This window comes from Nerophis lumbriciformis, linkage group LG12 (genome assembly GCF_033978685.3).
Source record: "Nerophis lumbriciformis linkage group LG12, RoL_Nlum_v2.1, whole genome shotgun sequence".
Lineage (NCBI taxonomy): Eukaryota > Metazoa > Chordata > Actinopteri > Syngnathiformes > Syngnathidae > Nerophis > Nerophis lumbriciformis.
The window spans coordinates 37,283,040-37,295,223 of record NC_084559.2 but is presented as its reverse complement, the minus strand read 5'-3'; the positions used below and the strand labels follow the sequence as shown (position 1 = coordinate 37,295,223).

Here is a 12,184-nt window from a genome sequence, read left to right as displayed (position 1 = left end):
TAATTCCACAACTGCATACATCGGTTGATATCGGTATCGGTTAATATTGGTATCGGTAAGGTAATTAAAGATTTGGACAATATCGGAATATCGGATATCGGCAAAAAAACATTATCGGACATCCCTACTCGCAATGTAAAATCACGAATGCTAATCAAAAGCAGGTCAATGGCAGATTCAATGTAAAGTAGCATTGAGCTAGCGCGTTTAGAAAAGTGGAGCTGCACTGTACTTTTGAACGCCTTCTTCTTGCTTTGTTGGCATGGAAAATTGTAACATTACCCAGGAGCAGACCGGCTGAGTCCTCTCAGGGTGCTTTTTTTTCAACAAAGGTATCAAAATAAGGCACCGTATCCGGTAGAACCGATGGACTTCAGTTGGTACCTACACTGTAAAAGTACCAAACTCAGTAGCCATCCGTAGATATCAGAGCATTCAAATAAGCCCCCCCCCCCCCAAAAAAGCTACTTATTTAGTTAAAACTGAGTGTAACTGCACTTTTAAGAGCCATTAAAAATTGAAATTGTTTTCATTAGATGGAGGGAACATAGTACACATGTGAAGTGTTAAGGACTGCTTGTGGATTTTGTGCTTGCATAAAAGCCTAAACCACACATTATTTTAAAGATGATTATCAGACAGTAGACTAAAAATACCATATATGGTATTAAAGCACACATATGGTACTGTCCTACTATTTATAATCCTTCGTCCGATCTTACTTTATAATGATTCATCAGCTTCTAAATGTGGTTTTCAATCAATCACTCAATAAAGGGAGTTTTTTTTTTTTAATAAATGAATCACTGCAGTTGAGCAACGAATCCAAATAGTCTCAACAAATACGTACATTGTCTACGTGCTGGTTGTCAAGAACATAGTCAAGTCCTCCATTCTGCCAAGGTGGAGGAGGGGGCTTCCACATAATGTGCCAAAAGGGAGCCTCTAAAGAGCTGTGCATGATGATGGGCTAATGGTAAGGGGAGTGGTCTGATCCGTACAAGGCTTCAATAAAAGACGCTTGTCAAGACCTCGAAGGGGCCCAAACTTTCCAGTAGCATCAAAGGCGGCTGCTGCACCGAAAAGAAGATTCCAGCCCAAAATTTGATAACAAGTTCCGAATATTAACATTACATTTTTGATTTAATTTTGAATTACTACTAAAGAAAAAAAGACAACATGACGAGTCTGCTGTACATCACCTTGTTCGCCTTAACCCTGGCTGGCAGTGTGTACACTCAGCTGACGGACATTGATGCACCATATCCAGGTAAGATTACAATCATATCCGGAAATGACTTGTTCTTGGTACTGAGCCAAGAGGTCACTGGGTTAGAGGGGTCTGGAGTAGTAACATTTGGCTCATTGACTTGCTACATGCAGACCACCACACTGTGCAGCATGAATAATCGCTCTAAATGCTCTTGAAGTGAAGCAGAACCATGAACACGACTGGTTGCACTGCAGAATAGGGTCATGGGGGCGACCTTGTCTGGTGGATGTGGGGCTGCGTACAATTTTATACTCAAGAGCCCTTTGGTTGTTCTGAATTTTAGCGGGAAGTGTATGATTGGAGGGATTAGAACTATCCACGAGCTTGATTGCACTGACTGCATTCTCTGTGTGTGCGTGTGCGTGTGTGTGTGTGTGTGTGTGTGTGTGTGTGTGTGTGTGTGTGTGTGTGTGTGTGTGTGTGTGTGTGTGTGTGTGTGTGTGTGTGTATATGAAGTTATATATATATATATTTATATATATATATATTTATATGTTTTTATATATTAATCGATATTTTATATATATTCAATATATATTATACATATATGTTAATTAATATATATATATATATATATATATATATATATATATATATATAAAAATAAATAAATGTTTTATATAAATATATATATATATATATATATATATATATATATATATATATATATATGTATATATATATATATATATATATATATATATATATATATATATAAATATATATATATATATATATATATATATATATATATATATATGTATATATATATATGTATGTATATAGAGGTTGAGGTGGGCGGGGTTGGGGGGGGCCGGGGCTGAGGTGGGGGGGTAGGGGTTAGCGGGGGGTGTATATTGTAGCGTCCCGGAAGAGTTAGTGCTGCAAGGGGTTCTGGATATTTGTTCTGTTGTGTTTATGTTGTGTTAAGGTGCGGATGTTCTCCCGAAATGTGGTTGTCATTCTTGTTTGGTGTGGGTTCACAGTGTGGCGCATATTTGTAACAGTGTTAAAGTTGTTTATACGAGCCACCCTCAGTGCGACCTGTATGGCTGTTGACCAAGTATGCATTGCATCCACTTGAGTGTGTGAAAAGCCTAGATTTTATGTGATTAGGCCGGCACGCAATTGCAGTGCCTTTAAGGCACGCCTCCAATATTGTTGTCTGTGTGGAAATCGGTTGAAATTCTGGAGAATGGTTGCCCCGGGAGATTTTCGGGAGGGGCACTGAAATTCGGGAGTCTCCCGGGAAAAAATATATATATATACATTTAGAGCATTTATCGGCCGATAATATCGGACTGCCGATATTATCGGCCGATAAATGCTTTAAAATGTAATATCGGAAATTATCGGTATCGGCTTAAAAAATGAAAATGTATGACTTTTTAAAACGCCACTGTACAGAGTGGTACACGAACGTAGGGAGAAGTACAGAGCAGTTGCATCTCCCAGTCATACTTGCCAACCCTCCCTTCCCGGGAGACTCCCGAATTTCAGTGCCCCTCCCGAAAATCTCCCGGGGCAACCATTCTCCCGAATTTCAACCGATTTCCACACAGACAACAATATTGGGGGCGTGCCTTAAAGGCACTGCAATTGCCTGCCGGCCTAATCACACAATATCTAGGCTTTTCACACACACTTAATTGAATACCACACATACTTGGTCAACAGCCATACAGGTCACACTGAGGGTGGCCGTATAAACAACTTTAACATTGTTACAAATATGCGCCACACTGTGAACCCACACCAAACAAGAATGACAAACACATTTCGGGAGAACATCCGCAGCATAACACAACATAAACACAACAGAACAAATACCCAGAACCCCTTGCAGCACTAACTCTTCCGGGACGTTACAATATACACCCCCCGCTACCCCCTACCCACCCCACCTCAACCCCGCCCACCTCAACCTCTCATGTCCCAAATTCCAAGCTGCTGTTTTGAGGCATGTAAAAAAAAATAATGCACTTTGTGACTTCAATAATAAATATGGCAGTGCCATGTTGGCATTTTTTTCCATAACTTGAGTTGATTTATTTTGGAAAACCTTGTTACATTGTTTAATACATCCAGTGGGGCATCACAACAAAATCAGGCATAATAATGTGTTAATTCCACGACTGTATATATCGGTTTCGGTTGATATCAGAATCGGTAATTAAGAGTTAGACAATATCGGAATATCGGATATCGGCAAAAAAGCCATCATCAAACATTCTCTAATATATATATATATATATATATATATATATATATATATATATATATATATATATATATATATATATATATATATATATATATATATATAAAGTATATGTATGTGTATATATGTATACATATGTGTGTGTATATATATATGTATATATAAAGTATATGTATGTGTATATATGTATACATATGTGTGTGTATATATATATGTATATATATAATGTATATGTATTTGTATATATATATATATATACATGTGTATGTATGTATATTTGTATACATATGTGTGTGTGTATATATATATCCATATATATATATTTATATACATACATATATCTATATGTATTTTTATATGTATATATTTATATGTATGTGTGTGTATATATATATATATATATATATATATATATATATATATATATACATATATATATGTAGATATATATGTATATATAAAAATATAAATACATGTGTGTATGTATATATGTATGTTCATTTATTTATATACATACATAGGAACACATACATACATATATATCCATATATATATATATATATATATATATATATATATATATATATATATATATACACACATACACTTACATACATATATATGTGTATATATGTATATATTTATATAAATTTTATTTGTATATGTAATATATATATATATATATATATATATATGTCTATAGATATAGATATAGATATATATAGATATATATAAACACACACATATATCCGCTGCATGCTGACTCAGTGGGTATCACAAATGGTAGATCAAAAACAGATTTTATACAAATGTTGAAACCGTTCCCGCAATGGCCAGTGAATCACATGTGTGATTTGTTTGCACAGCTGAGCACACCTTACAGCCTTTGTTGTTGTTTAATAAACAATATGAGTCACATACTAATTAGAAAAAGTACATAGCATTCGTCTGGCTTACTGTTTGATGTGCTGCTTTACATTCTATTTCCCCTTGCGATTTGTTTTACATTGTCAAAATATGACCGCATTGCAAATGCTCTGATTGATTTTCCTGAACAAGTCTTAATTGGCACTTTTTGTTCAGCAGAGTTTAGACACACAACATTTAGGAAGTGAGACCAACTCATATTACAGCATGATAAGTATTATGAGGTCGGTTATAATTAAATGAAACAGTAAAGTCATTTTAGAATGACCTCTGAAAATGTGCTTTTACTGCCATCTGGCGTCCACTTTAAAAAAAGTGCGTGTGGTATAAAATAAGTAAAACATCAGTGCGGTATTTATTTTCCTATTTTTGTTAAAATCCTGTTTGTTACAAGGAACACTTAATAACAAATTCATGAAATTACAATTTTGACAATTGTACAAATAACTCACATTTCTGTTAAATGTAAATGTATTAATAATATGGTGACAGGCCGCCACATCCATGCAGTAGGCCAGTGTTTTTCAACCACTGTGCCGCGGCACATTAGTGTACCGTGAGATGCAGTCTGGTGTGCCGTGGGAGATGATGTCATTTCACCTAATGGAGTTAAAAATATTTTTTGCAAACCAGTAATAATAATCCGCAAATAATGTGCCATTGTTGAGTGTCTGTGCCGTCTAGAGCGCGGCAGAGTAACCGTGTAATACTCTTCCATATCAGTAGATGAAGCAGGTAGCTAATTGCTTTGTGGATGTCGCGAACATGGTTTGTCGTGATCACAATATGCAGACGACAGCGGGAGGCAGCGTGCAGGTAAAAAGGTATCTAATGCTTAAACCAAAAATAAACAAAAGGTGAGTGCCGCTAAGAAAAGGCATTGAAGCTTAGGGATGGCTATGCAAAACAAAACTAAAACTGAACTGGCTGCAAAGTAAACAAAAACAGAATGCTGGACGACAGCAAAGACTTACAGCGTGTGGAGCAGCAGACGGCGTCCACAAAGTACATCCGTACATGACATGACAATCAACAACAAAATAGGAGCGCAAGACAATAACTAAAACACTACACACAGGAAAACACCAACAAACTCCAAATAAGAATAGGTTGTGACAGTACACCTACTTTGAGACGAACTATAGTGATGCATGCTTGGTTATGGTTTGAATATATATCCAACAATTGCGAGAACAACTTTTTACTGTCAATATCGGCTGCTGAGTTTCATTTTTTTATGTTTTCTGCTGGTGGCGTGCTTCGGGATTTTTTCAATGAATAAAAATGTGCCTTGGCTCAAAAAAGGTTGAAAAACACTGCAGTAGGGTATAGCCTCAGTAAAACCATGTGAACCGTATTGTCTGTGTGTTCACAGGGTGCCGTCTGTCCTTACACTTACTGATTCACTATGGCGCTCTGAGCTTTTTGGCAATTTGCCACAGTAACGGGCCTTCTGACAGGAACCGAGTTGAGATTAATAACCCACAGGCCAACGTCTGGCGCCCTAAGCTGAACGTCGGCCGACTGTGTTTCTCTGCGAGGTACATAAATAGTTTGTTACGTGTGATTCTAGTTGTAGGTGTTTCCCTATGGGTTGCCAGGATTCTTGGAGGCAAAAAGGCTTGCCTGGAAATGACCTGAATCCAAAGCCCGGGTTGGAGTTCATATTACAAGATCAGATGTTGAGGACTTATATGCTTATTAAAGATGAGTTGCATTGAACATGACAGGCTGGCCTGCTGGGGATGACTTCTTTGCATCCATGCAACAGTGTTGTGCCCACCTTCTATGTTTGTGCTCATTATTCAGCATAGAACAACAAGGGAGAGTACATTGGAATTAGAGAGTAGGTGTTGGCGTGCTGTGTTTGCACCAGCTGTGCTTGTTAATTATTTCACCATAACGACACAAACATGCCAGCAGCAAAGGAAGAGAAGATGTTAAAGCTTCTTCCTAGAAACTGGGTGTGTTTTAGGTTACTGACAGTGTTTCCCATCGGTTTTTGTTCTACTTTTTATAATATTTTGCTACACAGACGGATAACTCCTCATCTTCCAGGTGATAGATGTGCAGACAACTTTTGCCAATCAAGTTTCATTAAACTTGATTCTTGAGGCTTCTGTAGCGAATTAACGCACAATGCGAGCACCAGACTGGCCTCTGCAGTACAAATTTGTTTCAGTTGGGTGACTATGTGTTTGTTAGTAGAAAAAAATTTCTTGCAAAAAAATAAAATAAAATCTCATTTGTTAAAGGTTTGTAAAATATTATATTGCTAATTATGTTAGCCTGTCAATGGGGGTTTCCATTGTATGTTAGCATCAAGCTAGCGGCATAAGAGCAAACCTTTACCCTATGTGGTTGTGTTGAAGTGTTTTCCAGTTTATGCCAGGCTTACTACATGTATTTGCACTGCATGTCCACTTTAGAGGACTGTTTACCTATCTGTCAAATTAAATTCCAACATTCAGAAAGGGCAAAATAATATACAGTATGTAATTAAAACAGGAGTGAACAAAGTGCAGCCTGTGTTACATTGATCAATCAATGTTTATTTATATAGCCCTAAATCACAAGTGTCTCAAAGGGCTGCACAAGCCACAACGACATCCTCGGTTCAGAGCCCACATAAGGGAAAGGAAAAACTCACAACCCAGTGGGATGTCTATATAAATAAACATTGACTGTGTTACATTGCAGTAGTAAAATAGGAAACAATTGAAAAATAGAGTAAAATGACAAAGTACAATAAATAAATATGTTGACACTAGAGAAAAAGAAGGAGCTCATTGACTACAGCGTCAGACTATGATGGCGGACTCGCGCAAAGCTCTATAGGTACATGTCTACCATATATGGAGATATCCGCTGACATCACAACTGGCAAAAACCTCACAAATTGGGGAAAATTCCAAAAGGCTTGGTTGGACGAAATATGAAGGAAGGCAAGTAAAGTTTTATGAATATCCCTGCAATGCCTCCATGGTTTGATTAAACATTTTTGGGACTTAAGGAGATCCCAAATACACAAAACAGGTACCAATAGGTAAGAAGAAGTTGGTTTTGCATACCAAGTCTCCTTTAATCAAGATAAAACACTTCATGTCATTTCACTTGTTATCAGTAGGAAATAGAGAGGCACACATTTCTTACTTCTATTTATGAGTGACATGATGAGGGTCTGTTTTGACGTCACTTTTCCTCTGTTCCAAGAATTTTCAAGTCCCTCCGGTTTGAAGCACACCTCATTAAATGTACATTTATGAGGCATGGCAAAGGCTTGAGTCATTCCTTGTGAGAGTAAAATCTACAGTACATACAATTATTCAGCACACAAAGGAGTGTTTCCTATAACCCTTATAATATAATACTATAATCCTATTTTAACAGTCAAGGAACTTTTTAGTGTTTTTTTATATGGTGTAATTTGAGCTAAAGGGTGGATTGTCAATGGTGCTTCTGCTATGTTCCTATGTAGAAAAGCTGAATATTAACGATGTTACAGCCTCTGAACATAGATATGTCTGCTGTGTGGTTTAAATCCTTTAAGTGTAAATGTGCAAAAAGACCAATTATGTGGGGATGGAAAGATACCAGTGGCTACACTCACCGCCAAGTAAGGAAATCCTTTAGATCCAGTGACAGTGGATTCCAAGCACAGCTCCAGTTTGTGTATTCACTACACAACTTTCTGTCAAAATCACTCACAGACGGTTTCAGACTGCAGATCCTGACTTCAATTACTAGGCTGATTGTTCAGGGCTGTATCTGCGGTAAAGGGGGTCAAAGGTTGTCTATATCTGTCCATCTGCGCCCTATTATTGCCTAGAGGGAGTCATTGCCGCTTGGCTGCTTCAGGCCCACTTATCTAAGAAAAGACTTGTGAGGTCTAAATATGGCGGACACAGAGATTGTAAAAGCCCATGGGACAACATAAATGTCTAGCCATTTTGAGGGTGGGTTGCTTGGAAACATTAATCAATACGTAGGTGTAATGAATGTCTCGATCTGACTAGATCCAACCGATGCAAGTCTACAAACATGGACTGGTGAAGCATGCTCGATTGAAAAGCGAAGTGTTGTCTAAGACAAACTGAACTGTGATCGATTGGATGTCCCGAATAAGGAGATGACAAGATACACATTCATCAAGTTTTCCATGCAGCCCACCCCTTTGGTCAGATCTGACAAATCTAAGTCTATGTGGAAGAACTGATGAGGCCTGCTTGGATGCGAGGCAAAAGGTTAAAGACAAACTGAACGGTACAGTTGCGATCGATGGAATGCCCATTGATTAAAATGACCTGGATGAATGAGAACATGTCTTCCGATTAGTTTCAACTGACTCACTGATATGCTTCAGTGTATACATTTATTATTGGAGTAATGGCAAACAAAATGACATTGAACAATCCTCTTCTTTTTTCTAGTTAAGGTGACCACCGACCTTGGGGCCACCGTCACATTGCCATGTCGTCTTCCAGGAAGTTCTCATAGCTTCTTTGGCGTCGGCATTCGAGTCAAATGGACCAAGGTAGAGGAGGATGAGGCTCTGAATGAAGACGTGCTGCTTTCCATGGGATTCCACAAGATGACCTACGGCAGCTTCGAGGATCGCGTCCACCTGCAGGAGCTGGATAGTGAGGATGCTTCCTTGGTGATAACTGACGTCTCGATGGATGACACTGGAAAATATCGCTGTGAGATCATTAACGGGATGATGGACACTGTACAAGAGGTGGAACTGGAGGTGCGAGCTGGCCTCCTTGATGGTAATTACATTGTTATTATATGACTATTGATGTTTCCATTGAACAATTTCACAATCTTAATATTTATAACTGAATATCCTCCGCCGTAGGTGTGGTGTTTCCCTACTTTCCACCTCTCGGCCGCTACAGCTTTAACTTCGATGAGGCGACGCAAGCTTGTTTGGATCAGGACGCAACGGTCGCCACCTCCGACCAGTTATTCGAGGAATGGAAAAGCGGCCTGGACTGGTGCAACGCTGGCTGGCTGCATGATGGCACCGTACAGTATCCCATCACAAAGCCAAGAGAGCCCTGCGGTGGCGCCAACAGCATAGCTGGCGTCAGAAACTATGGAAAGCGTGACAAATACCTGAGCCGCTTTGACGTGTTCTGCTACTCTCCCATCTTGACGGGTGAGTATTCAGTTTGGGGTGGGAGTAAGTTCGTAGTAATAAAATACGAGGAGAAAATGATGGTCAACACATGGCTCTGCTGTAGTTGGTTGATACATCCGTCCGTGGTCTCCATTCATGTCACCATACACACCTCTGGTGTAGTTATCAGAACCATTAAAGGTTTGAGCGGAATGGAGGGGAGAAGGGTCTGAATAAACAAGGATACATCTGGCGAGCAGATCTTGACCACATGTGGACCATAATTCATTGTTGTGTTTGGGCCAATTTGTGACATTTTTGTAGCAGTGTGATTTCCAATTGGACATAAACCTGACACGCATAAACCTTTTAGTTATGAGACTGAAACTTATTTCCTGTTCTAATGTTCTGTTTTGTCTGCCACCTTCAGGACGTTTCTACTGGCTAACCCAGCCTAACAGCCTCACCTTCGACGAGGCAGTGCAGGCCTGTATCGACGACGGCGCAGAGATTGCCAAGGTGGGCCACATGTTCGCTGCGTGGAAGCTCGAAGGCTATGATCGCTGCGACGCTGGCTGGTTGGCCGACGGCAGCGTCCGCTACCCAATCTCCCGACCCCGCAAGAACTGCAGCCCCACGGAGGCTGCAGTGCGCTTTGTTGGATTCCCAGACAAGCAGCAGAAGCTCTTTGGTGTCTACTGCTACAAGGCTGATCCCTGAGTGGGTGAAGTAAAAGCCATGGCCACCAAAGAGCTGCTAGCACATTCCAAAATAGTAACGAATCTTTGGATCGTGACTAGTACGAACATCATAACATCCAGAAATGGTGGTTACCTATAAGAAGCATTTACTGCAGAGCTCACATCCATATGCAATAGTTGCTAAAAAAAAATGCATGCATGTCAAACATCAATGTTGCAATATGAACTATTTTCCAGAGACAATAACTTGATTGGTTTGTCCGGTCATGTGAAGTTTAAGGTTGATTCCTTTGCAATTCTAGAAAACAATACATTTCACAAACATCACAAATACTTAGCTACAGTTAACATTTTATACTACAGCAAGATTTGCATCTTCAACATTGAATGTATTTTGTATTGCTTAGTTCAGTGGGTCCGTGGAACCTCCCATCCATTCGATTTCCAATTCTCCAAAGCAAATCCCCAAAAATATTTTGGGCCATTTTTTCTATTTTTAGTTCCGAAACAAAAGTTGGACAACTATTTAATGACAGTTTTTTAAAATGACAATAGGACTCCTGCTGAACAAAGGTGTTACCGTTATGCTAAAAACATGCTAAACACGAAGGTTCAATTTGTCAGCACACAGATAAACACGAATTTTTGCATTTTCGATAAACGTGATTTGGATTGTTGTGTTTATCTGGAAAAATAAACATCCATAAAAAGAAAACAGCACAAATCTAATTTTATGGCAATATTTTAATGAAAATCAACCCTATTTTGTTTGTTTTCAATTCCGCCATATATATATATTAAAAATCGAAAAAAGGCCCTAACTTTGTTTTTTGATTTGCGTTTGAAAATTGGCAATAGAATGAACGGAAGGTACATGGACCATAGTGGCCCAATGTGTTTTATTTTTTGTTTCTAAATGAATGTGAAAATTAATGAATCATTACAGACTTTGACTTATCTGCATCGAAAGCGCCAATAAAATGAGAATAAATGGACACTTTACTGATACATTATCCTGTGAAGTTTATTTTTGCCAGAGCTGAACAGAGTACATAATTGCTCTGATTAAATTCTTACAGTACAAGTAGGGTTCCAGATGTTCACGCTCGCAAGAGTGAACAGTAACCAATTAAGATTTGCAGTCTTTAAATGTTACATGTACTCTCCAAGGACATCCACAAGGATGTAAATGATGTAATAATAAAAGTGAAGGAACATCTGTAAAAAAAACTACCTTTGAGATTTTGAGAAACATGTTGAAAAACAAAATTAAAATAAAACATGTTTACAATATCAAACTATACTGAACTTGTGTATTCCTGTTTTATCACTTATAATAATCCTGTTCAGGATGACAAGAGTGGAGCCAATCCCATCTGACTTTTAGGGCTGCAACTAACAATTATTTTGATAGTTGATTATTCAACGATTATCTAAACGATTAGTCGGATAATAAAGCATACACATATTTAATGGCTCTAATTTCTTCATCGACTTCTAAATGCAGCTTAAGTTATTTTAGGCATGTGCTTACTAACAACAAAGATGACTAATTCATTAATAAATATTTATTTTTACTCTATTTGTGCTGCTCATTCAGTTGTCACAACTCTAACCACAAGGCCACTGAGCAGGCTTCCAAAACGATTCCGATTTTCCGATCCAAACAACAAGTAGAAACTAACTGCTAACTGACAATGGACTCTTGGCCAATCACGGGGACCACGACCAAAAAATGGCAGACCAGCTATAGTGGTTGTTCCTCCTCGTTGGAATGCACAGGTGAATAAACCGGTGCACTGTTTGGAAGAACTCCAGTGAGTCGCTGACAGAAACCTGGCTGACCACCATCAAACATTCATAAAGCGGCACTGGAAGCAAGGTGTAGTGAAAAGTCTTGCCCAAGGACACACCAGCAATGACTAGGTTGGCAGAAG

General features: G+C 38.5%; 1 protein-coding gene across 1 annotated transcript; it reads left to right on the top strand.

The window, feature by feature from the left end:
- Nucleotides 1-972: 972 nt before the first annotated feature.
- On the top strand, nt 973-11,550 carry LOC133623344 (hyaluronan and proteoglycan link protein 1-like). The gene is made up of 4 exons (XM_061986557.1): nt 973-1,270; nt 8,852-9,193; nt 9,283-9,585; nt 9,977-11,550. The coding sequence occupies exons 1-4, from the start codon at nt 1,180-1,182 to the stop codon at nt 10,264-10,266; spliced, it is 1,026 nt and encodes a 341-aa protein (XP_061842541.1). The 5' UTR covers nt 973-1,179; the 3' UTR covers nt 10,267-11,550.
- The last annotated feature ends 634 nt before the right edge of the window (nt 11,551-12,184 follow it).

Bases quoted from the DNA above. Each gene is read 5' to 3' on its own strand.
- LOC133623344 (XM_061986557.1), top strand. From the start codon at position 1,180: ATGACGAGTCTGCTGTACATCACCTTGTTCGCCTTAACCCTGGCTGGC. The intron at 1,271-8,851 runs GTAAGATTACAA...TCTTTTTTCTAG, and splicing joins CATTGATGCACCATATCCAG to TTAAGGTGACCACCGACCTT. The intron at 9,586-9,976 runs GTGAGTATTCAG...TGCCACCTTCAG, and splicing joins CTACTCTCCCATCTTGACGG to GACGTTTCTACTGGCTAACC.